The sequence below is a fragment of the Amblyraja radiata genome, chromosome 15, assembly GCF_010909765.2.
Source record: "Amblyraja radiata isolate CabotCenter1 chromosome 15, sAmbRad1.1.pri, whole genome shotgun sequence".
Classification (NCBI taxonomy): Eukaryota; Metazoa; Chordata; class Chondrichthyes; order Rajiformes; family Rajidae; genus Amblyraja; species Amblyraja radiata.
This window is the reverse complement of record NC_045970.1, coordinates 2,792,091-2,819,684: the sequence shown is the minus strand read 5'-3', so window position 1 is coordinate 2,819,684 and position 27,594 is coordinate 2,792,091. Positions and strand designations below refer to the sequence as shown.

The following is a 27,594-nucleotide window of genomic DNA, read 5'->3' as shown; positions in this document are numbered from 1 at the left end:
GCTGGGGTGTAAACTACCCAAGCAAAATATGAGGTGCTGCTCCTCCAATTTGTGGTGGGACTCACGCTGGCCATGGAGGCCCAGGACAGAAAGGTCGGATTGGGAATGAGAAGGGAGTTGAAGTGCTGAGACACCGGGAGATCAGGTTGGTTAATGCGAACTGACCGGAGGTGTTGGGCGAAGTGATCGCCAAGCCTGCGCTTGGTCTCACCGTAGTAGAGCAGTTGACACCTGGAACAGCGGATGCAATAAATGAGGTTGGAGGAGGTGCAGGTGAACCTCTGCCTCATGTGGAGAGACTGCTTGGGTACTTGGATGGAGTCGAGGGGGGAGGTTAAATGACAAGTGTAGCATTTCCTGCGGTTGCAAGGGAAAGTACCAGGCTGGGGGTGGTTTGGGTGGGAAGGGACAAGAGTAGGCGGACTATAGGACCCGGGTGAGCCCGGAGCTCAGGACCCACCGCCCGCGGCTGCTGCTGAACCCGCGGGAAGGGAGATTGTTTCAATCTTTATATTTTCACAAACGTTATTTTTGTTCCTTTGCCGGACGCGGTTAACGCGTTAAAATGAACGGATCGACAGACAGCTCTGATTTCAGTTGCTGTTTATTTCACTCTTCCCACATTTACATTCCCCCTAGTTTTATTTCCGCGCTCAGTGGGGTTTCACGACACGGAATTTGGGGATTAAATGGGAGTCGTTCAGCGCCGACCTGTTGTCCACCGGGGTTCTGCCCCATGGCCCCTGAGCCCCGCTCCTGACGCCAGTCCCGGGACCCGACCCTTTTACACACCTAGAGCGGAACCGGAGCAGATTCTCAGCCATTGCTCTTTACGCCAAGCCGCGAAGAAAGGATAAAGTTTCTCCGTGAATTTATTCCCAGTGAAGGTATGAAGATGGGACTTGGTGTCCGCGTCGTAAAATGAAACTGTCCCGAACTCGTAACTGAGATAAACTCCAACCCTCCCGGGGATGGGACGGGCGGGGAGACGGGATGGAGGGGAGGTGACTGCATCAAACTCGTCACCCTGCCGCCTGATGCTCCAGACTCCAGTCTCCAGGGTCAGTGTGACCGGTCTCTTTCTCTCCACAGACTCTGCAGCGACTCCTAGACTCCACCATTGACTCCCCGCCACCTCCACCTCCCAGTAATGTCTCCCCGATGTGAATCCCTCTGATCCCAGCACACACGGCCAGACTGTAAACCACTTCCCGGTGTCAGGGAGTCTCCTCCGGGTCCAGGCCCATCTCACACTCTTCCGATCCTCAGAAACCTCGAGCAGCGGATGCGCTGTTTCCACATCCAGGGTGACAGAGACTGGGGGGAGGAGCAGAGAATCAGAGAGTCCCCGGGGGTCGGTCTGGGGGAGACTCGGGCAGCGCGGCCCCGGGACCGGGGGAGATGCCGCTCGGCCTGAAACCTTGCCCGGGGTTTGATCACATAAACATCGTATGGACAACAGACATCTTTTCAGGAATATTTTAACGGGCAGGAGTGGGGAAATTCCGCTGGTTATCGGCAACGGGAGAGGGTGGTCCGTGCGGACGGGGAAACTGAATGCGGAAAATGACGATGAACGAGACATTGTGGGTGGGGATGGAGAAATAAGGCAGACATTCAAATACCTTGCCAGTAGATGGCGAGGGAGGGACAGATTGGAATGTGAGTGGTAATTAGAGGTCGTTAAAAAGGATGTAAAGATGTGGGGTGGAGTTACCGTGGTCATACTGAACAGGAGTGGACTAGACGGGTGAGGTAATCTGCTACTGTTTACTTGCTTTCCTGCGTGGGAGGGTGAGACAGATGGAGGGGTGACTCGGACCATGGAAAAAAGCAGGTTGACTAATCGATAGTTGGATAGAATGTGTGGAGACTTGTGATAGTAGGGTCGCTGGAAGGGCGGAGATTTACGCGTGGATTTGTTGCGTCTGTACAACCAAGAAGGCAAGGCAAGGCAAGGCAACTTTATTTATATAGCACATTTCATACACGAGGCAGACTCGAAGTGCTTCACATAAAAACATGTCATACAATAAAATGAAATAATAAAATGAAATAAAATAGAATTAAAAGAAAAGAAAAGCAAAATTAAAAATGCATTATAAAAAGTGCAAAAGTTAAAAGTGCAATGTAGTTAAGATTTAGCTGAAAGCTAAAGTAAACATAAAAGTTTTCAGTCTTGTTTTAAATGTGGTCAAAGTTGAGGCAAGTCTTAAATCTTCAGGAAGTTTATTCCAGCTATTTGTTGCATAGTAACTAAATCCAGCTTTCCCATGTTTTGTATTTACTCTGGGAATCACTTACAGATTGGTTTCAGAAGATCTTAGCGGTCTAGAAGGCTTATATAGTGGAAGCATGTCAGTGATATACTTTGGTCCTAAACCATGTAGTGATTTATAGGTGAGCAGCAGGATTTTGAAATCAATTCTCTGACATATAGCGAGCCAATGTAAGGATTTAAGATTTGGTGTAATGTGTTCAAATTTTTTGGTCTTTGTTAGAACTGTAGCAACAGTGTTCTGAACAAGCTGTAGCTGCCTGGCAGTTTTTTTCAGAAGACCTGCAAGGAGACCGTTACAATAATCTAGCCTACTAGTGATAAAGGCATGTACAAGTTTTTCTAAGTCTTGAGCTGACAAGAGTCCTCTTAGTACACGCTGATCTCACTGTGAACCAATATATGATCTTCACTGAGGGAACTAATAATGTTCCGGAAAGCGAAGGCAGGTGGGATCCAAGCGAGCTGGTGACATGGATCCAAAATTGTCTTTGTGTTTGGAGGTAGAAGGTAGTGGTAGAAGGATGATTTTTCTGCTTGGAGGTCTGTGACTGGTGGTGTGCAGCAGAGATCTGTGTTACAACATTTGCTGTCGATCTTATGGTTTCATACCTTGGATGTGAATGTAGGAGGTGTGACTACTAAGTTTGCAGAGAATGGGTAATGTACATAACGAGGAAGTCTGTCAAAGTCTGCAGCAGGATATAGGCTAGATCCTCGAAACCTTATGCTCATACAGGGATATCAAAACAGGTGGGCGCAGGTTTAACACGAGAGGATGGAGTTTTAATGTGGATTTGAGTGGTAGGTTTTCGTCACACAGAGAGTTGTTGATACCTGGAATATTTTGCCAGAGGATGTGGTGGAATCATGTACATTCAAAAGGCACTGCGATTTAATAAACGAGGTGTAGAATAATACCAGGTACACAAAAATGCTGTAGAAACTCAGCAGGTGCAGCAGCATCTATGGAGCGAAGGAAATATGTAACGTTTCGGGCCGAAACTCTTCTTCAGACTGTAGAATAATACCGTTCTAATGTAAGCTAATGGGATTTCCAAAGTCTACAGAGTGATTTAGGCCATTTGGAAAAATGGGCTGAAAGATGGCAGATGGAGTTTAATGCTGATAAATGTGAGGTGTTACACCTTGGCAGGACAAATCAAAATAGGACGTACATGATAAATGGTAGGGAATTGAAGAATACAGTTGAACAGAGGGATCTGGGAATAACCGTGCATAGTTCCTTGAAGGTGGAATCTCATATAGATAGGGTGGTAAAGAAAGCTTTTGGTATGCTAGCCTTTATAAATCAGAGCATTGAGTATAGAAGCTGGGATGTAATGTTAAAATTGTACAAGGCATTGGTGAGACCAAATCTGGAGTATGGTGTACAATTTTGGTCGCCCAATTATAGGAAGGATGTCAACAAAATAGAGAGAGTACAGAGGAGATTTACTAGAATGTTGCCTGGGTTTCAACAACTAAGTTACAGAGAAAGGTTGAATAAGTTAGGTCTTTATTCTCTGGAGCGCAGAAGGTTAAGGGGGGACTTGATAGAGGTCTTTAAAATGATGAGAGGGATAGACAGAGTTGATGTGATCAAGCTTTTCCCTTTGAGAATAGGGAAGATTCAAACAAGAGGACATGACTTCAGAATTAAGGGACAGAAGTTTAGGGGTAACATGAGGGGGAACTTCTTTACTCAGAGAGTGGTAGCGGTGTGGAATGAGCTTCCAGTGGAAGTGGTGGCGGCAGGTTCGTTGGTATCATTTAAGAATAAATTGGATAGGCATATGGATGAGAAGGGAATGGAGGGTTATGGTATGAGTGCAGGCAGGTGGGACTAAGGGAAAAAAATTGTTCAGCGCGGACTTGTAGGGCCGAGATGGCCTGTTTCCGTGCTGTAATTGTTATATGGTTATATGGTTATATGGATTAGTGTGGCTGGAAAAAAGGTGGTCATGGACGTGATGGGCCAAAGGGCCTAACCGTGTAATGTACAACCATGGCTCGATGGCTGCAAGAGCACTGAATGACTGAGTCTCCACTGTCAACGGTGCAGGGAATTCCAAAGTTTCCCCGGTCTCTGCGTGCTGTAATGTCTCCCTACCTCTGTCCTAAATGGTCCTGCCCATATTCTGAAAGGGTGTCCATTGGCCCCAGACCCCTGGGACAGGGGTAACACCCTCCCTACATGCAGCCCACTGAGCCCTGTAAGGACTTATTGTTTCACTGAGATCTCCTGAAATGCACTTGACCTCTCGAGTCTATGCAAATTCACCCAGCACAGCAAACCCATTCTCCCAGGACAAAGGATTTATACAAGCGCAAAGTAACTTCGCTTTGAGTCTGCGATGCTTCCCCAGAGTTCATTAGTACTATTGATCTTCACTTCTAAGTATTACATAAAGATGTAATTAAAAAGAACAATGGAAAAAGTATTAGTTTTACCTCGTTTGATGATATCAGATGTTTCTCTCAATGCCATGTTGTAGAAAAAGGTGCGATCAAACTTTTCAATCGGTAACGCACCATCTTCCACCGACATTAGTTTGGCTTCATCACTAACCCTACAAATATTTAACAGCTATTTATTCACTGAGCATTCGCAAATTTTTCAGCTGTTCTCTTAAAACATACATTGTCAAAAACATGTCCTACCTCCTCTTGCAACCAGCTTCTTCCTGAAATAAACAAAAACACAAATCTTAATTGATGGAGATGGATCATCTTGATCCTGACAGCTGCTTTTTCACCAAATTGCTCCATAATAAAACATAGGAATGTCGATGAAAATAATTGAGAGTATGTAATTTACTTGTAACAGCAGGTAAGTAGTGGGATTATATTGGAGAATATGTCAGAGATAATGCGATTGAGCATTTTAAGATCAGTGGTGGATTTAAATGGGTGGGGATTAGAAATATTATCACAACTTTTGGGGAGACAAAAATCTAAGCTGAAATGTAAGGTGGCCTTTAATGAATTCCATAAGAAATGCAGTAAACAGAACGTGGAACTCACAGGTCGGACTGAAGATAATATTGCAGATAAATTTAAGTTGAAGTGGGATAAATACACGAGGATTCCTGGAATTTAAGGAATTATTATCGGATGTGGCGAGTAGATGGAACAGACGAACATTCACCCAGTTCTGGTAAATGCTACATTTATTTCAGAAACCCACCATTTTGTGACTGTGCATTTTCACTTCACCAAACTGTAGTGTAACCCCTCACCTTCAGAAATATCGTGCCATCCTTGTGGTCTGTGTGTTCCTGTAACTTTGAGAGATCCTCCTGAATGGATTTTAAATATTCTTGAATCTCTTGAAGATTTTTCTCCATTGATTTTACAATCTTCTTCTCCTCTTCCCGGATATCTCTGAGTAAGTGCTGCCCTTTCTCAGTGAGAATCTGGTGCAGTTCAACAAACTGGGATGTGACCTGTGACTGAAGGTTGTGTGACTGTTTCTGTCAGATGAAAGATGAGAATTAATATATTGTGTCACTCTGCTGTGTTTCCTCATGACATGGAAGGTGACATTTGGCTGGTCATTGTCGAACCCTGTAGCGCAGAAATAGGTCATTCGGCCCAACATGTCCATGCTGGGCTCTGTACGTATCTACACTAATCCCATTTACCTGTATTTAATCAATAGCTGTAATTACCTTGGTAATTTAAGAGCTTGTCTTAATAATTCAGAAATATTTGGTGAAAGTAATGTACAAGCACATCATTTCCATTTCTCCAATTCAAGTCTCTGCAACCAGGGGCGTAAACCGCTAGCAAAACATGGGGGGATGCATTTTCTTGGCGGCCGCTGCATGCGCGCGCACACACACACACCCACACCCACCCACACTAGGCTTCGGAGGCTTCAGCTGTGGGCCCTGGGGACGGTAATAACCTCAGGATTCTTCCAGTTTCCAGCCCATGTGGACTAGTGCAGATCTGTACCACGGATTTAAAATACACTTGACGACATGCTGGACAACATAATATAGGACAGGACACTTTCAAGCTGTACTATGGAAACCAAGCTATTAAAACCAAGCAATATATAAATGATCTGCATTATAGGCAACCTAAAACTTTGCATTCTTGGATGTATTAAACACGATTATCTATATTACTAAATCTCTGTTCTTCACCACTTTTGGCCGACTGTGCTGCGATTTCCGAGAGAACGCCGCCACCTACGGCCGTCATTTTTGGCCACCTCGCTCAGAGCGCCCCTCTGTCGCATGTGTGCCGAGGATTTTTCCCGTCGATGAAAAATGGCAGAGATATTTTTACAAAATTCCCCATTCTCTCTGCTGCCCCCGCTGGCGGCAGGGGGGAGGGAGGGACTATAAAACCCGGAAGTGTCCTGCCTCAGTCACTCTCTGCCGGACCCACGAAGCGAAAGGGTCACAGCTCTCTGAGCTGCGGCTCTACTCCACGGTGCGTCCTCTCCATGTGCTTTTTTAGCCAATTGATATGTATTTTGTTTAACATGGTCTGAAGTTACTTGGCATTTTAGTATTTGTTGTAAAGAGTTTGCAAATTTGTCTCTATTGTCTTTGAAATGAATGTTTATGTCTTTGAAATGAATGTTTATAGAAAATGAAATGCATTTGTTGTAAAGAGTTTGCAAATTTGTCTCTATTGTCTTTGAAATGAATGTTTATAGAAAATAAAATACATTTGTTTTAAAGAGTTTGCAAATTTGTTTCTCTTGGGTTTTAAATTGGTTGCAACCGTTTTCAGATGGATAAAGCATGAATAAACGTTTTTATTTGATCAGAACTGTGTTTAAGTTTAAATTTGGCGCTCATTTTGTGATTTTGGCTGGGTTGCAAGATGGCATCGATGACGTCATTTCCGGTTATCGGTGAGAAGCGTAGATAACGTCATTTCCGGTCGGAGGCAAGAAGGCGCTGACTGCAGAAGACACACAGAGTTGCAGGCGCTGCTGAATAATTCTACAGAGCTGGCTGCTTTCTCTATGGTAAGTGTGTGTTTGTTGGACGTTATTTAAAAGCAGCATTTTGTTTCAGCAACAGCAGCGTCTACAGCAGGCTTTAAACGTTTTATGTCTGTTTACCATGTTCTGAAGTTATTTGGCATTTTAGTATTGGATGTGAGTGTGTGTGTGTCTGTGTTTTCTTGAGGAAATGTTTGGTTGTAAAGAGTTTGTAAATTTGTTTCTGTTGGCTGTTTAAAATAAATGTTTACAGAAAAGAAAATATTTGTTGTAAAGAGTTTGCAAATGTGTTTCTGTTGGCTGTTTAAAATAAATGTTTACCGAAAAGAAAATTTATATGTGGTAAAGAGCTTGCAAATTTGTTTCTGTTGGCTGTTTAACATAAATGTTTACAGAAAAGAAAATTTATTTGTTGTAATGAGTTTCTACAGCGTCTACAGCAGGCTTTAAAGATTCGTTTTACACACTGTATATTCAACACGTTCTGAAGTTACTTGGCATTTTAGTTGTGTGTGTGTGTTTGTTAGATGTTATTTAAAAGAAGCATTTTGTTACAGAAGCAGCCTCCAGAGCAGGATGTAAAGATTCGTTTTACACACTGTATATCCAATATGTTCTTGTGGCGACTCCTAACAGACAAAGCAGACCAATTCTTAATGATTTGGTCTCCATTTATCGACGTCTTACAAGCATATGGTGCAACATAACTGCAGAAATTAACTGTTTCAGGATCGGGTGAAGGGTGGTCAAGATAATAAATAGCAATTTCTCCTTCAGTCCCCTGTTTTCTATCGCCTTTTTTCTCTCTCTATTTTCTCTCTTTTCTTCTTTCCTTCACCTCACTGATCGATATCACGCACTTCTCTATTTTTCTACTATTCTCTTTCTTTTCTTCCATTTACTGCTAAAAAAAATAAGTTGTAAATAAAATGTAACATGTCAATATATATTAGGTATCTACAAGGTACCACATTATTGTACTTCTAATAATATACAAATTTAAAAAAACACGTTCTGAAGTTACTTGGCATTTTAGTATTGATTGTGTGTGTGCGTGGGTGTGTGTGTGTGTGTGTGTGTGTGTGTGTGAATATATGTGTGAATGTGTGTGTGTGTGTGTGTGTGTATGTGTGAATGTGTGTGTGTGTGTGTATGTGTGTATATATGTGTGTGTGTGTGAATATATGTGTATTTTAAGAGATTTAGTAATAGATTTAGTAATATAGATAATCGTGTTTAATACATCCAAGAATGCAAAGTTTTAGGTTGCCTATAATGCAGATCATTTATATATTGCTTGGTTTTAATAGCTTGGTTTCCATAGTACAGCTTGAAAGTGTCCTGTCCTATATTATGTTGTCCAGCATGTCGTCAAGTGTATTTTAAATCCGTGGTACAGATCTGCACTAGTCCACATGGGCTGGAAACTGGAAGAATCCTGAGGTTATTACCGTCCCCAGGGCCCACAGCTGAAGCCTCTGAAGCCTAGTGTGTGTGTGTGGGGGGTGTGTGTGGGTGTGTGTGAGTGTGTCTGTGTGAATATGTGTGTGTGTAAATGTATGTGTGTGTGTGGGAATGTATATGTGTGTGTGTGAATGTATATGTGTGTGTGTGTGTGCATGTATATGTGTGTGTGTGTGTGGATGTCTATGTGTGTGTGTGTGTGTGTGAATATGTGCGTGTGAATATGTGTGAGTGTGTGAATATGTGCGTGTGAATATGTGTGTGAATATATATATGTGTGTGTGTGTGTGTGTGTGTGTGAATGAATATGTGTGTGTGTAAATGTCTGTGTGTGTGCATGTTTGAGAATGTGTGTGTTAATGACTGTGTGTGAGAATGTGTGTGCGAATGAGTCTGTAAATGAGTGTGTGTAAATGAGTGTGTGTGTGAATTAGTCTGTGTGTGTGTATATGTGTGTGTGAATGAGTGTGTGTGCATGAATGAGTCTGTGTGTGTATGAATGAGTCTGTGTGAGTGTGAATCAGTCTGTGTGTGTGAATGAGTCTGTGTGTGTGTATATATGTGTGCAAATGAGTGTGTGTGTCTGTGTGTATGTGTGAATGAGTCTGTGTGTGAGTCTGTGTTTGTGTGTGTATGAGTCTGTGTGAGGTGTAGGGTGTGTGTGATGAATGTGTTTGTGAATATGTATGTATGTGTGTGAATATTTGTGAATAAATGTGTGTGTGAGTGTGTCTGTGTGTGAAAATGAGTGTACATGTGTGTATATATATGTGTGTGTGTGGGTGAATGTATATATGTGTGTCTATGACTGTGTGAATATGTGCGTGTGGGAATATGTGTGTGTGACCATGTATGTGTGTGTGTGAATGAGTCTGTGTGTGTGCATATGTGAGAATGTCTATGTGAATGAGTGTGTGTGTGTATGAGAATGTGTGTGCAAATGAGTCTGTGTATGTGTAAATGAGTCTGTGTGTGAATGAGTCTGTGTATGTGTGTGTGTGTGTGTAAATGAGTCTGTGTGTGAATGAGTCTGTGTGTGTGTGTGAATGAATCTGTGTGTGAGTGTGAATGAGTCTATGTGTGTGTGTGAGAATGTGTGTGCAAATGAGCCTGTGTGTGTGTGTGCGAATGAGTCTTTGTGTGAGTGTGAATTAGTCTGTGTGTGTGAATGAGTCTGTGTGTGTGTATATGTGTGTGTGAATGAGTCTGTGTGTGTGTGTGTGAATGAGTGTGTGTGTATATGAGTCTGTGTGTGTAAATGAGTCTGTGTGTGTGAATGAGTCTGTGTGTGTGTGAATGAGTGTGTGTGTGTATATATGAGTGTGTGTATATATGAGTGTGTGTATATATGAGTGTGTGTATATGAGTCTGTGTGTGTGTGAATGAGTCTGTGTGTGTGTGAATGAGTGTGTGTGTGTGTGTGTGTGTGTGTGAATGATTCTGTGTGTGTGTGAGTCTGTGTTTGTGTGTGTGTGAGTCTGTGTGAGGTGGAGGGTGTGTGTGATCAACAAATAGTACAAATAATATAGTGTTTCGTAGTTCAGAGCTTATTTGCAGGGCTCGAAATTAACAGTTGCCCGGGTGCCATTGACCACTCAAAGCGCCGCCGGGCAACCTAAACACCGAGTCATTTTTCCCAGCTTGGCAACCAGATACTAGTTTGTACCAAAGATAGACACAAAAACTGGAGTAACTCCGCGGGTCAGGCAGCATCTCTGGAGAAAAATACATTTTGTGTCGGCGGTGACGGCTGTAATGCATGGGCAAGATACTAGGTGCGGGGTGACGAAGGGTCGCAGCGAATGATGGCCCCGAACAGAGGCTCCATCTCCTCCTCCCGCCCCCCGCCCGCCCTGATAAGGACCGCTGCTTGCAAACCCCCTAACCAAAGATCTTATAGCAGAGCTCCGCTATAGGATCTTTGCTGCTAACGGCGCTTTAAAAAAAAACCCTCCAGCACGCCGAGGCAGGGAGGAGGGAGGGAGGGGGAGGCCTCGGCGTGCGGGAGGGTTTGTTTTGAAAGCGGTTTTCGCCGTTGGCGGGATTGCTGTCGTGGCCGCTGCTGCTGCTGTGCGGGACCGACTGTTCGCTCCGACACTTCTGAAGCAGCTGCACCAAAGATCCTATAGCTGTAGGATCTTTGAGCTGCACCGCTCGGCCCCGCACCTTGCTGTTGGCTGGCGGAGGAGGGAGGCGGTGGCGTGGAAATCCCAACGGCCAAGGCAGCGGGCGATGTTGTCCGAGGAGCGCTGACCTTCCTTCCTCCCCACCTTGCCCCCCTTCTCACTCTCTCTCTCGTACGCCCCCTCCACCCCACCCCCCTTTATCCTGGGACCCCTCCTCTACATCCGGCACTGTTCCCCATTCCTGCCTCTATTCAGTCCCCACTGATATCCCCTGCATTCCCCTTCCTGTCTCGTCTCCCCCCCCCCCACCCCTCATCCATCCTGCACTGGTTCCCCAATTCACCCTGTACTTACCCCTTTCCCATCCATCCTGCACTTCTCCCTATCCAACCTGTACTAATCCACCATCCATTTACCCTGCACCTTCCCCTCATTCATCCTGGAGTGATTTCCCATTCATCCTGCACAGACCCTCCGATCCACCCTGTACTGACCCCCCCCCCCCCCCCCCCCATTCATTCTGCGCTGATCTCCCCCCCCCCCCCATCCATCATGTACTGATCCTCCCATTCAAGAAGAATGGGGGGAACAGTCTGAAGAAGGGTCTCGGCCCGAAACGTTGCCAATTTCCTTCGCTCCATAGATGCTGCCTCACCTGCTGAATTTCTCCAGCACTTTTGTCTACCCCCATCCATCCCGTACTGCACCCCCCATTCAACACCACTGACATCCCCCGTGCTCTCCCCTCACAATTTTACCTACTCCAACCAAAACGTACTAATTCACCTGCCTCTATCCATCCATTCTGCACCGACTGCCTTCTAACCCCCCCACCGGCCATCTATCCACCCCGCACTGATTCACACACACACCCTTCCCTGACCCTATTGTCCTGGAAATGGCTTCAGAGCGAATATTGACTATGTTTGATAACAGAATGCAATCAAATGTGTTTTCATTCCCAATGTTATTATTTGTTTTAATCCATAAAGATGGATTAATTAAATTGTGAACACGTGAAACATTAAAACCGCAGTGTTCGATTGTCACTGCTACCATTGACACGTTATTACAGAATTCATTTTAACAGCAAATCAATGCTCTTACTATGGAGTATCAGTACTGTAGTTATTTAATGAGCAACATTCACAACTAACGTACGCATATATGTTACCATGGTCCAGGATTTATTGACCCAGGTTGATCATACGCTGAATAATCCAAACACATTTTTGTTTGGAAGTGGAAAGAACTAATAGAAATTGCATTAACTGCAATGTGTAAAAAGAGTTGAGATACTGTCTTATAATTTTGCTGCATGTCATTGTGGGTTATATCATGTCTTGATTGGTAAATGTTTAGTTTGTGACTTTATTTGAAGCAGAAATAATATGTGAATGCTTCATTGAGTATAATTCCGACTGATAACTACGCACTTTATCCGAGCACATTATCGCACGCGTCATGCAAGCCATCTTAAATGACCACCTAAACTGTCATTTGGCAACTTAAAAAGCTGTCAAGGTCACCCGGCTGGCAACATGGAAAAAAAGTTAAGCGAGAGCCCTGATTTGTTATGTTTAATAGCCTGATGGCTGCCAGGAAGAAGCTGTTCCTCAATGTAGATGTTACAGTTTTCAGTTTACAAAAGTCGGACGTGACTCCAGAAGTTGGGCATCAGTCAGTCCACAAGCCGTTAGAGTCAGTCAGTCCAAAGGCCATGAGTTAATCCCAAGGCAGTGAGTGAGTCCAGAGGTCATCAGTAAGTCACTCACCACCCCCCCCCCCTCCACTGACATCCCCCACCTTAAGACGCTGTCCTCCGCCTGGCTATAGGATGCACCACCTACTGAAGCCGTCCACACCCCCTGCATGAGGACCCCCCCTTCTCATCAGCTCACGAGAACCCCTGCCTGAAGCTGTGTGTGTGTGTATGTGTGAATATGTATGTGTGAATATATGTGTGTGTGTGTGTGTGTGTGTGCGTTTGTGTGTATGTATGTGTGTGAATATATGTGTGTGTGAGTAGTGTGTGTGTGAATATGTGTGTGTGTGTGACTGTGAATATGTGTGTGTGTGTGACTGTGAATATGTGCGTGTGTGAATGTGTGTGCGAATATGTGTGTGTGTGTGTGTGAATGAATATGTGTGTGAATGTGTGTGTGAATATGTGGTTGTGTGAATGTGAATATGTGTGTGTGTGCGTGTGAGACCGAATGTGTGTGTGAATGAGTCTGTGTGTGTGTGCATGTGTGAGAATGTGTGTGTTAATTAGTCTCTGTGTGTGAGAATGTGTATGCGAATCTGTATGTGTGTGTGTAAATGAGTGTGTGTGTATGAATGAGTCTGTGTGTATGTGTGTGAATGTGTGTGTGAAAGAATGTGTGTGAATATGTGTTTGTATGAATGTATATGTGTGTGCGAATGAGTCTGTGTGTGTGTGTGTGTGTGTCAGAATGTGTGTGCGAATGAGTCTGTGTGTGTGTATGTGTGTGTGTGTGTGAATGAGTCTGTGTGTGTGTGAATGAGTCTGTGTGTGTGAATGAGTCTGTGTGTGTATATGTGTGTGTGAATGAATGTGTGTGTATGTGTGAATGAGTCTATGTGTATATATCCGTGTGTGTGTATATATATGAGTCTGTGTGTGTCTATGAGTGTGTGTGTGAATGAGTCTGTGTGTGAGTGTGTTTATGTGTGTGAGTCTGTGTGAGGTGTAGGATGTGTGTGATGAATGTGTGTGTGTGTGAATATGTGTGTGTGTGTGAATGTGTGTGTGTGACCATGTGTGTGTGTGTGTAAGAATGAGTGTGTGAATGAGTGTGTGTGTGCGTGTGTGAGAATGTGTGTGAATGAGTCTGTATGTGTGTGAGAATGTGTGCGAATGAGTCTGTGTATGTGTGTGTGTAAATGAGTGTGTGTGTGAATGAGTCTGTGTGTGTGTGTGTGAATGAGTCTGTGTGTGAGTGTGAATGAGTCTGTGTGTGTATGTGTGTGAATGAGTCTGTGTATGTGTGTGTGTGTGAATGAGTCTGTGTGTGTGTGAATGAGTCTGTTTGTGTGAGTCTGTGTGTGTGTGTGAGTCTGTGTGAGGTGGAGTTGTGTGTGATCAACAAATAGTACAAAAAATATAGTCTTTCATACTTCAGGGCTTATTTGTTATGTTTAATAGCGTGATGGCTGTCAGGAAGAAGCTGTTCCTCAATGTAAATGTTACAGTTTTCAGTTTAAAAAAGTCGGACGTGACTCCAGAAGTCGGGCATCAGTCAATCCAAAAGCCCTGAGAGTCAGTCAGTCCAAAGGCCATGAGTTAATCCCAAGGCAGTGAGTGAGTCCACAGGTCATGAGTAAATCGCTCACCACCCCCCCTCCTCCACTGACATCCCCCACCTCAAGATGCTGCCCTCCGACTGGCATTAGGATGCATCCCCTACTGAAGCCGCTCACATCCCCTGCATGAGGACACCCCCCCCCCCCTTCTCATCAGCTCACGAGAGCCTCCGCCTGAAGCTATGCCCCTCCCTTAGCTGTAAGACATTTTCTACCCCCCACCCCACCCTGACAGCCCCCACCTCGAAAAAATGTTTTGCACAAAATCTTCAGTGTTCATTAACAACTGAAATTGTCTTTAGGCTGCTTTTTCAACATCATGTCAGGAAAAGTTAGAGGTCAAGGTGATGTGGCTATTGCTGTAGTATCCTCTGGGATAGCAGCTACATTTATGTCTGGTGGAAGACCTACACATTCTCGATTCAAGATACCCATCCAAGTGGCCAAGGATACATTGTGCAACATCGAGAAGGACTCTAAGACGGTACATTTCATGAGGCAAGTGAGTCATTGTTTGGGATGAATGTCCAATGATTAGGAGAGAAAGCTTTGAAGCGGTGGACATAACTCTTCAAGATGTCTTCAGCAACACTAAGCCTTTTGGTTGAAAGATGAAGGGAAATGTCAAAGGTTTCCTGAAGGATGGTAGCATCGACCAATAATGTTGTCATTAACAGCGTGCTTCGTTGATTGATGACTTCTGAGATAAATTCTCAGATTTTCCTTCTTAAAATTTGACCGCTGACCTTTCGCTATATTAAAATTGTCTCTTTTTATCAACAGGAAATAGTCTCAAGAGGCAGTGAGCAGCAGAACACAACAAGAGGCACAACAAGAAAGAACTTTAATAATTCTCATCTTGAACATTTAAATTGTTCTTATATTTTAAGTGTCATTCACATTTTAAACTTTAATAAATCCTTTTTGCACTTTTGATGCCTGTGTGTTCTTCATCACAATGGGAACCTAATAGGCAGGAATGGCTGCTCTGTGGGAGAGCCACTAAGAGTGCATCAGGGGAGGTTGTGGGGAGATGCACTGAATGTGTGGGTGGGAGGGGAATGGCAAGGAGCAGAGTGGGGGGGCGGGGGGTGAATGTAGGTGGGGTGACTGAGTGAACTGCCAGCGTACCAGGCATGAGTGACTGCACTGCCAACCCACGAGCCGTGAGTTAGTGAATTGCCAGCCCACCAGCCGTAAGTGACTGAAATGCCAGCCCAATAATCCATTCAGTCCAACCTCTTCCCCCTTCTCTCTCAGTCTGTCACCTGTTTTGGGCAGAATTTCTGGCAGTTTCTCAGCCGCCAGCCTGCCTGCCAGGTCCGAGTGATTGTACTGCCAGGCCTCAGTGACTGAGCTGCCAGCCCTCAGTGACTGAGCTGCCAGCCCAAAAATCCATTCGGCCCACAAACTCCACACTATCCCTCTGGAAAATAGTACCTTCGGCCCACAACACTCATACTCGCGCAACAGAAAGTGCCCCCCCCCCCCCCCCCCCAGGCCAGCAATATTGGAATTGGTGGAAAGGTGGAATATTGTGCTGGGTATCCAGCCGTCCCGTGTGATGCTGGGACCCAACGGGTCCCACTTATTCTAGTCTATATTACTAAAAGTCTGATATTGACTGCTTTTGGCTCGTAGTGCTGTGATTTCCGAGAGAACGCCACCAGCTACTGCCGTCATTTTTGGCCACCTCGCTCAGAGCCCCCCTCCGCCTTCCTGGACTGGAGGATTTTTCCCGTCGATGAAACATCAGAGAGTTATTAATGTTTTATTTTAATTGCCATCCTCCCCGCCTCGGCGTGCTGGAGGGCGACGGCTCTCTGAGCTGCGAATAACAATTAACGCGTGTCTACTCCACGGTTAGCTGTGGTTTTCAGCAAATGTGTTTTGTGAGCTTGCTGAGTGGTTTTGCCCTAATTGCCTTTTTTAAAAGTGCTTTCAGCAAAACGAATGTCTTTTGTCGGCTTGCTGAGTGGTTTTGCCCTAATTGGCTTTTTTGTAAGTGCTTTCAGCAAAACCATATAACCATATAACAATTACAGCACGGAAACAGGCCATCTCGACCCTTCTAGTCCGTGCCGAACACGTATTCTCCCCTAGTCCCATATACCTGCGCTCAGACCATAACCCTCCATTCCTTTCCCGTCCATATAACTATCCAATTTATTTTTAAATGATAAAAACGAACCTGCCTCCACCACCTTCACTGGAAGCTCATTCCACACAGCCACCACTCTCTGAGTAAAGAAGTTCCCCCTCATGTTACCCCTAAACATCTGTCCCTTAATTCTCAAGTCATGTCACCTTGTTTGAAACTTCCCTACTCTCAGTGGGAAAAGCTTATCCACGTCAACTCTGTCTATCCCTCTCATCATTTTAAAGACCTCTATCAAGTCCCCCCTTAACCTTCTGCGCTCCAGAGAATAAAGACCTAACTTATTCAACCTTTCTCTGTAACTTAGTTGTTGAAACCCAGGCAACATTCTAGTAAATCTCCTCTGTACTCTCTCTATTTTGTTGACATCCTTCCTATAATTGGGCGACCAAAATTGTACACCATACTCCAGATTTGGTCTCACCAATGCCTTGTACAATTTTAACATTACATCCCAGCTTCTATACTCAATGCTCTGATTTATAAAGGCTAGCATACCAAAAGCTTTCTTTACCACCCTGTCTATATGAGGTTCCACCTTCAAGGAACTATGCACGGTTATTCCCACATCCCTCTGTTCAACAGTATTCTTCAATTCCCTACCATTTACCATGTACGTCCTATTTTGATTTGTCCTGCCAAGGTGTAGCACCTCACATTTATCAGCATTAAACTCCATCTGCCATCTTTCAGCCCATTCTTCCAAATGGCCTAAATCACTCTGGAGACTTTGGAAATCCTCTTCATTATCCACAACACCCCTATCTTGGTATCATCTGGATACTTACTAATCCAATTTACCACCCCTTCATCCAGATCATTGATGTACATGACAAACAACAAAGGACCCAACACAGATCCCTGAGGCATCCCACTAGTCACCTGCCTCCAACCCGACAAACAGCCATCCACCATTACCCTCTGGCGTCTCCCATTCAGCCACTGTTGTTCAACCTTTCTCTGTAACTTAGTTGCTGAAACCCAGGCAACATTCTAGTAAATCTCCTCTGTACTCTCTCTAAAACGAATGTCTTTTGTTGGCTTGCAGCGTGGTTTTGCCCTAATTGGCTTTTTTAATGTGCTTTTCAGCGGACGGATGTGTTTGTCGGCTTGTACGGTATTTTTTCCCCAATAGCTTGGCTTATTTAAAGTGCTTGTCAGCGGACGGGGTGCGTCCGCATAAACGTGCTTCATTTCCGGTTTGTGGCAAGTAGCGAGAGGGTGACGTCAAGATGGCGCAGAGTGCATGTGCCGTTTAATAATTCAGGAGCTAACTGCTCTGTCTATGGTGTGTGTTTGTTAGATGTTATTTAAAGCATGATTTTGCTTCAGCAGCAGTCTGTACAGCAGTCTTTAAAGATTCGTTTTACACACTGAATATTCAACGTTCTGAAGTTACTTGTATTGGGTGTGTGTGTGTGTGTGTGTGGCTTCACTGTGTGTGGCTTCACTGTGTATGTGTGTGTGTATGTATGTGTGTGTGAGTGTGTATGTATTAGTCTGTGTGTGTGTGTGTGAATGAGTGTGTGTGTGAACATGTGAATGAGTGTGTGTGTGAACATGTGAATGAGTCTGTGTGAGTGTGTGAATGAGTCTGTGTGTGTGTATATGAGTATGTGTGTGTAAATTAGTGTGTGTGTGTATATGAGTGTGTGTGTGTGTGTATGTGTGTGTGTGTGTGTGTGTGTGTGAATGAGTCTGTGTGTGTGTATGTGTGAATGAGTCTGTGTGTGTGCATATGAGTGTGTGTGTATGAATGAGTGTGTGTGTGTGTGTGTGTATGTATGAGTGTGTGTGTGTGTGTGTGTGTGTATGAATGTGTGTATATATGAGTCTGTGTTTGTGTATATGAGTCTGTGTGTGTGTGTGTGTGTGTATGTATGAGTCTGTATGTGTATGAGTCTGTATCTATGAGTATAGAAGTTGGGATGTAATGTTAAAATTGTACAAGGCATTGGTGAGGCCAATTCTGGAGTATGGTGTACAATTTTGGTCGCCTAATTATAGGAAGGATGTCAACAAAATAGAGAGAGTACAGAGGAGATTTACTAGAATGTTGCCTGGGTTTCAGCAACTAAGTTACAGAGAAAGGTTGAACAAGTTAGGGCTTTATTCTTTGGAGCGCAGAAGGATAAGGGGGGACTTGATAGAGGTTTTTTAAATGATGAGGGATAGACAGAGTTGACGTGGAAAAGCTTTTCCCACTGAGAGTAGGGAAGATTCAAACAAGGGGACATGACTTGAGAATTAAGGGACTGAAGTTTAGGGGTAACATGAGGGGGAACTTCTTTACTCAGAGAGTGGTAGCTGTGTGGAATGAGCTTCCAGTGAAGGTGGTGGAGGCAGGTTCGTTTTTATCATTTAAAAATAAATTGGATAGTTATATGGATGGGAAAGGAATGGAGGGTTATGGGGTCTGAGCGCAGGTATATGGGACTAGGGGAGATTATGTGTTCGGCACGGACTAGAAGGGTCGAGATGGCCTGTTTCCGTGCTGTAATTGTTATATGGTTATATGGTTATATGTCTGTGTTTGTGTATATGAGTATGTATGTGTGTGTATATGAGTCTGCGTGTCTGTGTGTGTGTGAGTGAGGCTGTGTTTGTGTGTGAGTGTCTGTGTGAGGCGGAGGGTGTGTGTGATCAACAAATAACAAATAGTACAAATAATATAGTCTTTCATAGTTCAGAGCTTATTTGTTATGTTTAATAGCCTGATGGCTGTCAGGAAGCAGCTGTTCCTCAATGTGGATGTTACAGTTTTCAGTTTACAAAAGTCGGACGTGACTCCAGAAGTCGGGCATCAGTCAGTCCACAAGCCGTGAGTCAGTCAGTCAGTCCAAAGGCCATGTGTTAATCCCAAGGCAGTGAGCGAGTCCAGAGGCCATGAGTAAGTTGCTCACCGCCCCCCGCCCCCCGCCCCCCCACTGATATCCCCACCTCAAGATGCTGCCCTCCGCTTGGCTATAGGATGCTCCCCATCCTGAGGCCGCTGCCATCCCCCACTGCAGGACACCCCCTCCCTCATCAGCCCACGAGAGCCCCCGCCTGAAGCCGTCCCCCTCCCTCGGCTGCAGGACGTTTGCCATGCCCCCACCCCACCCCAACAGCCCCGCCTCAAAACATTGTTTTGCACAAATTCTTCAGTGAGTCCAGAGGAATTAGAATTACAACAAAACAATGGAATTCTCTTATTTGCCACAACCAAGAAATGGAAGGATGCACCTTGATGATGACAATCCAGAATTGCTGCAGGAATTGCAATACGATAGAACTGAACAACAGCAATTTGTTGTGGAGAATGGGCCTCTGCTGAATGCTGAGCAGAGAGCAGTGTATGCACTCAATTTAACTGAAGGTGAAGACATTCCCCTTCAGCAGACCTAATTCCCCATTCAATCAAGTTTTGCTATGTCGATCCATAAAGCACAAGGACAAACAATGCAGAAGGTGTTGATCTACCTTGACATATGGAAAACTATATGTGTCTTTTAGCCGAGGAAAGATGAAGGGAAATCTCAAAGTTTTCCTGAAGGATGGAACTTCGACCAAGAATGTTGTCATTAAAAGCGTGCTTCGTTGAATGATGACTTCTAAGATAAATTCTCAGATATTCTTGGTTACAATTTGACCGCACAATCTCTCTATATTTAAATTGTCTCTTTTTTTTATCAACAGCAAAGAGACATAAAGACGCAGTGAGCAGCAACAAGAGGTAGAACTTAATAATTCTCATCTTGAACATTTAAATTGTTCTTATATTTTAAGAGTCATTCACATTTTAAACTTTAATAAATCCTTTTTCCACTTTTCATGCCGGCATGTTCTTCATCACAATGTGAACCTAAAGGGCAGGAATGGCTGCTCTGTGGGAGAGCCACTAAGAGTGCATGGGGGGAGGTTATGGGGAGATGGACTCAATGCGTGGGGGGGCGGGTGGGGAATGGCAAGGAGCAGAGTGGGGCGTGAAGGGATGAGGGGTGACTGTGTGAACTGCCAGCGTACCAGGCGTGAGTGGCTGCACTGCCAGCCAACGAGCAGTGAGTAAGTGAACTGCCAGCCCACCAGCTGTAAGTGACTGAACTGCCAGCCCACCAGCCATGATTAAGTGAACTGCCAGCCCACCAGCTGTAAGTGACTAAACTGCCAGCCCACCAGCCGTGAGTGACTGCACTGCCAGCCCACCAACCATGACTAAGTGAACTGCCAGCCCACCAGCCGTGAGTGATTGCACTGCCGGCCCACCAGCCCTGAGTAAGTGAACTGCCAGCCCACCAGCCATAAGTGACTGAACTGCCAGCCCGATAATCCATTCAGTCCAACCTCTCCCCCTTCTCTCTCACAGTCTGTCACCTATTTTGGGCAGAATTTCTGGCAGTTTCACAGCTGAGGGCCAGATCTGAGTGAGTGTACATCCAGGCCTCAATGACTGAGCTGCCAGCCCAATAATCCATTCGGCCCACAATGTCCATACTAGCTCTCTGGAAACCAGTCCCTTCGGCCCACAACACCCATACTAGCGCAACATAAAGACCCCCCGCCCCCCACTGGCCAGCATTATTGGAATTGGTGGAGAGGTGGACTATTGTGTTGGGTGACCAGCCCTCCCGTATGATGCTGGGACCCAACGGGTCTCACTTAGTCTAGTATTTACTAAGGATTAAGGAATGCTCATCGGTGTAGCAGTTAAAAGTGACAGTTAACACATCATTTTCGTCTCAGTCAGAGGAATTAAGTGATAAACGACTCGAATAGTTCTGCAGTACACTACTCATGAAACCCGACACAATACTTGTAATGAATATGGAATAGATGAGCATTTATTATTGACAAAGGATGACATTTTCAGAGTCTTTTCTTTTCAGAGTCAAATTCTTTTTAGAGTCTGAGCCAGCTGACCATGCATGCGGCCGCGACTCCAAATGGAAACTGATTGCAAAATTAATGTTTCACAAAACACGGGGGGATGTCCCCCAACTCTGAAAACATGGGGGGCACGCCCCCCTGCCCTCCCTCCCTGGATTTCCGCCCATGCCTGCAACCTATTCCATTTCGTGTGACCACTAACCCTTACTGGACAGAACCAGGTCACCAGAACTAGCAGATAGCAGCACCACTTAGAATGACAGACTTCATGGAGTCATACAGCAAAGGGTAGCCAACAGACAATAGGTGCAGGAGACCATTCTGCCCTTCGAGCCAGCACCGCCCTTCAATGTGATCATGGCTGATCATCCACAATCCGTACCCCGTTTCTGCCTTCTCCCCATATCCCCTGACTCCGCTATCTTTAAGAGCCCTATCTAGCTCTCTCTTGAAAGTATACAGAGAACCTGCCTCCACCCCTCTAATGCAGCAAATTCAACAAACTCACAACTGTGAGAAAGTGTTTCCTCATCTCCGTTCCAAATGGCTTACCTCTTATGATTAAATTGTGGCCCCCGGTTCTGGACTCCCCAGACATCGGGAACATGTTTCCTGCCTCTAGCGTGACCAAACCCTTAATAGAAACATGGAAAATAGGTGCAGCAGTAGGCCATTCGGCCCTTCGAGCCTGCACCGTCATTCAATATGATCATGGCTGATCATCCAACTCAGATTCCTGTACCTGCCTTCTCTTTCCTACCCCCTGATACCTTTAGCCACAAAGGCCACATCTAACTCCCTCTTAAATATAGCCAATGAACTGGCCTCAACTACCTTCTGTGGCAGAGAATTCCAGAGATTCACCACTCTTTGTGTGAAAAACGTTTTTCTCATCTCGGTCCTAAAAGATTTCCCCCTTATCCTTAAACTGTGACCTCTTGTTCTGGACTTCACCAACATTGGGAACAATCTTCCTGCATCTAGCCTGTCCAACACCTTAAGAATTTTGTGAGTTTCTATAAGATCCCCCCTGAATCTTCTAAATTCTAGCGAGTACAAGCCGAGTCTATCCAGTCTTTCTTCATATGAAAGTCCTGACATCCCAGGAATCAGTCTGGTGAACCTTCTCTGTACTCCCTCTATGGCAAGAATGTCTTTCCTCTGATTAGGAGACCAAAACTGTACGCAATATTCCAGGTGTGGTCTCACAAGACCCTGTACAACTGCAGTACAACCTCCCTGCTCCTATACTCAAGTCCTTTTGCTATGAATGCTAACATACCATTCACTTTCTTCACTGCCTGCTGCACCTGCATGCCTAGTTTTAATTACTGGTGTACCATGACACCCAGGTCTCGTTGCATCTCCCCTTTTCCTCATCGGCCACCATTCAGATAATAGTCTACTTTCCTGTTTTGGCCACCAAAGTGGATAACCTCACATTTATCCACATTATGATGCATCTGCCCACTCACCCAGCCTATCCAAGTCACCTTGCAGCCTCCTAGCATCCTCCTCACAGCTAACACTGCCCCCCAGCTTCGTGTCATCCGCAAACTTGGAGATGTTGCATTCAATTCCCTCGTCCAAATCATTAATATATATTGTAAATAGCTGGGGTCCCAGCACTGAGCCTTGCGGTACCCCACTAGTCACTGCCTGCCTTTCTGAAAATGACCCGTTTACTCCTACTCTTTGCTTCCTGTCTGCCAGCCAGTTCTCTATCCACATCAATACTGAACCCCCAATACCGTGTGCTTTAAGTTTGTATACTACTCTCTTATGTGGGACCTTGTCGAAAGCCTTCTGAAAGTCCAGATATAACACATCCACTGGTTCTCCCTTATCCACTCAACTAGTTACATCCTCGAAAAATTCTATAAGGTTCGTCAGACATGATTTACCTTTCATAAATCCATGCTGACGTTGTCTAATGATTTCACCACTTTCCAAATGTGCTGCTATCCAATCTTTAATAACTGACTCTAGCAGTTTCCCCACTACCGATGTTAGACTAACTGGTCTGTAATTCCCCGTTTTCTCTCTCCCTCCCTTTTTAAAAAGTGGGGTTACATTAGCTACCCTCCAATCCTCAGAAACTCATCCAGAATTTAGAGAGTTTTGAAAAATTATCACTAATGCATCCACTATTTCTGGGGCTACTTCCTTAAGTACTCTGGGATGTAGCCTATCTGGCCCTGGGGATTTATCGGCCTTTAATCCATTCAACTTACCTAACACCACTTCCCGGCCAACCTGGATTTCATTTGACCCCCAGTCCCCTGCTATTTCCGGCAGATTATTTATGTCTTCCTTAGTGAAGACAGAACCAAAGTAGTTATTCAATTGGTCTGCCATGTCCTTGTTCCCCATGATCAATCCACCTGTTTCTGACTTAAAGTGACCTACATTTGATTTAACTAATCTATTTCTCTTCACATATCTATAAAAAAAATTGCAGTCAGTTTTTATGTTCCCTGACAGTTTTCTTTCATAATCTATTTTCCCTTTCCTAATTAAGCCCTTTGTCCTCCTCTGCTGGACTCTGAATTTCTCCCAGTTCTCTGGTAGGCTGCTTTTTCTAGCTAATTTGTACGCTTCATCTTTTGTTTTGATACTATCCCTGATTTCCCTTGTTATCCACGCACTACCTTCCCTGATTTATTCTTTTGCCAAACTGGGATGAACAATTGTTGTCGTTCATCCATGCAGTCTTTAAATGCCTTCCATTGCATATCCACCATCAACCCTTTAAGAATCAATTGCCAGTCTATCTTGGCCAATTCACGTCTCATACCCTCAAAGTTACCTTTCTTTAAGTTCAGAATCCTTGTTTCTGAATTAATTATCTCACTCTCCATCCTAATGAAGAACTCAACCATATTATGGTCACTCTTGCCCAAGGGGCCACACACAAGACTGTTAACTAACCCTTCCTCATTACTCAATATCCAGTCTAGAATAGCCTGCTCTCTCGTTGGTTCCTCTACATGTTAACCATATAACCATATAACAATTACAGCACGGAAACAGGCCATCTCGGCCCTACAAGTCCGCGCCGAACAATTTTTTTCCCTTAGTCCCACCTGCCTGCACTCATACCATAACCCTCCATTCCCTTCTCATCCATATGCCTATCCAATTTATTCTTAAATGATACCAACGAACCTGCCGCCACCACTTCCACTGGAAGCTCATTCCACACCGCTACCACTCTCTGAGTAAAGAAGTTCCCCCTCATGTTACCCCTAAACTTCTGTCCCTTAATTCTGAAGTCATGTCCTCTTGTTTGAATCTTCCCTATTCTCAAAGGGAAAAGCTTGATCACATCAACTCTGTCTATCCCTCTCATCATTTTAAAGACCTCTATCAAGTCCCCCCTTAACCTTCTGCGCTCCAGAGAATAAAGACCTAACTTATTCAACCTATCTCTGTAACTTAGTTGTTGAAACCCAGGCAACATTCTAGTAAACCTCCTCTGTACTCTCTCTATTTTGTTGACATCCTTCCTATAATTGGGCGACCAAAATTGTACACCATACTCCAGATTTGGTCTCACCAATGCCTTGTACAATTTTAACATTACATCCCAACTTCTATACTCAATGCTCTGATTTATAAAGGCTAGCATACCAAAAGCTTTCTTTACCACCCTATCTATATGAGATTCCACCTTCAAGGAACTATGCACGGTTATTCCCAGATCCCTCTGTTCAACTGTATTCTTCAATTCCCTACCATTTATCATGTACGTCCTATTTTGATTTGTCCTGCCAAGGTGTAACACCTCACATTTATCAGCATTAAACTCCATCTGCCATCTTTCAACCCATTTTTCCAAATGGCCTACATCACTCTGTAGACTTTGGAAATCCTCTTCATTATCCACAACTTGGTATCATTTCTTGGTATCATTTGCATACTTACTAATCCAATTTACCACCCCTTCATCCAGATCATTGATGTACATGACAAACAACAAAGGACCCAACACAGATCCCTGAGGCACCCCACTAGTCACCTGCCTCCAACCCGACAAACAGCCATCCACCATTACCCTCTGGCTTCTCCCATTCAGCCACTGCTGAATCCATCTTGCTATTCCTGCATTTATACCCAACAGTTTAACCTTCTTAACCAACCTTCCATGAGGAACCTTGACAAAGGCCTTACTAAAGTCCATATAGACAACATCCACTGCTTTACCCTCGTCAATTTCCCTAGTAACCTCTACAAAAAATTCAAGAAGAATGGTTGGTTTAGAAAACTATCCCGCATACATTCCAAGAAATCCTCTTCCTCAGCACCCCTGCCAATGTGATTCACCCAATCTATATGTAGATTGAAGTCACCCATTATAACTGTTTTACCTTTGTTGCACGCATTTCTAATTTCCTGTTTGATGCCATCCCCAACTCCACTACTAGTTAAGTGGCCTGTACACAACTCCCACTAGCGTTTTCTGCCCCTTAGTGTTTCGCAGCTCTACCCATATCGATTCCACATCCTCCAAGCTAATGTCCTTCCTTTCTATTGCGTTAATCTCCTCTCTAACCAGCAATGCTACCCCACCTCCATTTCCTTTCTGTCTATCCCTCCTGAATATTGAATATCCCTGGATGTTCAGCTCCCAGCCTTGGTCACTCTGTAGCCATGTGTCTGTGATCCGAACTATATCATAGTCATTAATAGCTATCTGCACATTCAACTCATCCACCTTATTACGAATGCTCCTTGCATTGAGACACAAAGCCTTCAGGCTTGCTTTTACAACACTCTTACCCCTTATACAATTATGTTGAAAAGTGACCCCTTTTGATTTTTGCCCTTATAGTCTAATATGTTTCAATAAGATGCCCTCTCATCCTTCTAAATCCTAGAGTGTACAAGCCCAGCCGCTCCATTCTCTCAGCATATAGTCCCGCCATCATGGGAATTAACCTTGTGAACCTCCGCTGCATGCCCTCAATAGCAAGAATCAATGCTGCACTCCCTCAATAGCTGTTAGATACTGACCAAGATGCCCCAACTGCGCTATTTCCACCTGTCTGCATTTGGCCCAGATAGTTCTAAAACTTTTCTCTCCATGAACTTGTTCAAATATATTTTAGATGTTGTTATGGTACCTGACTCAACTACCTCCTCCGGCAGCTCGTTCCATATACCCACTACAAAAGTTGCCCTTCTTGTTTGTATTACATCCTTTCCATCTCACCTTAAACCAATGCCCTCACATTCTCGATCGCCCTACTAAGGGTAAAAGACTGAGCATTCACCCTATCATTTTGTTTCATGATATTATACACCTGCAATAGACCAATCTTCAGATTACTGAGTTCCAGGGAGTAAAGTCCTTGACCGCTTGGGTCCTCTACTACTGAGCTGTATAGAGTTGCCCATTTATTACACGCATCACAGGGATCAAATCTACTCAGAATAATTACATCGATAGTACACAGCCTCACCTGAACTCCAGAAATGCTCTCTTTCTGTTTCTGCTCCATTTTCTGGATCTCTGATGTTTTTTCTGTGAGTGATTCGAAAGAAGCTTTGCCTGATCCTGGGGTTGGGTTCAGATCAGAGAATAAAAATGTCAGACAATAAAGAAAAGATTAGACAATTATGTGATCAAAATTGATTTGTTTTTACCTTGTAGATATTCAACAGCTACTGCTATCGGCTCGAAGCTGTGAGACGTGTGTTCCTGCGCAGACGCGCAAATCAAACAGATCATTTTCTTGTCGGTTTTACAAAACAGCTGCAGTTCTTTCTGATGTTTCTCGCACTGAAGTTTACTTTTCTTCGCTGTGAGATTCGGGCTCAGTGCTCGAGCTTTCTCAGACAGTCTAACCATGGCCCGATTCACCGTGAGGGAGCGGCCTGTAAACTCTTCTCTACATTCCGGGCAGGGGTTTCTCCCCTCCCTGTCCCAACTCTGTGTGATACAGGAGCGGCAGAAGTTGTGCCCACACTCCAGTATAACCGGATCGGTGAAGATATTCTGGCAGATGGAACAAACTACCTCCTCGGTCCAACTCTCGACCGGGTCTTTCGCAGCCATTCCGGCACTTCCTGGTTCAAAGTGTTTCCCACTGCGCACGCAGGCGTCTCGGGGAATGAATGTTATTTGGCTGCAAGTGTTCAGCAAAGATCCGCTATAAGATCTTTGGTGTTCAGTGTCCTGGCCACTCCCAACTAATCTCACACGAGGGAGGGGTTAGTTAGACATCAAACCGGCCTGAATATAGACGAAAGCGGAGAGATTGCCCTGGGATTGTCTAAGGCAGGACAGAAAGGGACTGGGACCAGCGCTAAGGAGGTGTAACTGAGGAGACGTTCCACCTGTTGGGCGGTGGAACCCGCCGCCCGCATCTCCGTTCACAGCCCGGGATCAGGATGGAAG

General features: G+C 44.6%; 1 protein-coding gene across 1 annotated transcript; it reads right to left on the bottom strand.

Moving 5' to 3' along the window:
• Positions 1 to 765: 765 nt before the first annotated feature.
• Positions 766 to 27,594, bottom strand: LOC116980965 (E3 ubiquitin-protein ligase TRIM39-like). The gene is made up of 6 exons (XM_033033538.1): positions 26,841 to 27,594; positions 26,657 to 26,751; positions 5,521 to 5,754; positions 4,943 to 4,965; positions 4,733 to 4,851; positions 766 to 1,317 (listed from the first exon to the last, which is right to left on the bottom strand). Exons 1-6 carry the CDS (start codon positions 27,250 to 27,252, stop codon positions 785 to 787), a joined length of 1,416 nt encoding a protein of 471 aa, XP_032889429.1. The 5' UTR covers positions 27,253 to 27,594; the 3' UTR covers positions 766 to 784.

Excerpts from the sequence above, each read along its gene's own strand:
- LOC116980965 (XM_033033538.1), bottom strand. The coding sequence starts at position 27,252 with ATGGCTGCGAAAGACCCGGTCGAGAGTTGGACCGAGGAGGTAGTTTGT. Across the intron at positions 4,966-5,520 it reads ATGGCACGATATTTCTGAAG|GAAGAAGCTGGTTGCAAGAG; the intron begins GTGAGGGGTTAC and ends TGTTTATTTCAG. Across the intron at positions 4,852-4,942 it reads GAAGCTGGTTGCAAGAGGAG|GGTTAGTGATGAAGCCAAAC; the intron begins GTAGGACATGTT and ends AAATATTTGTAG.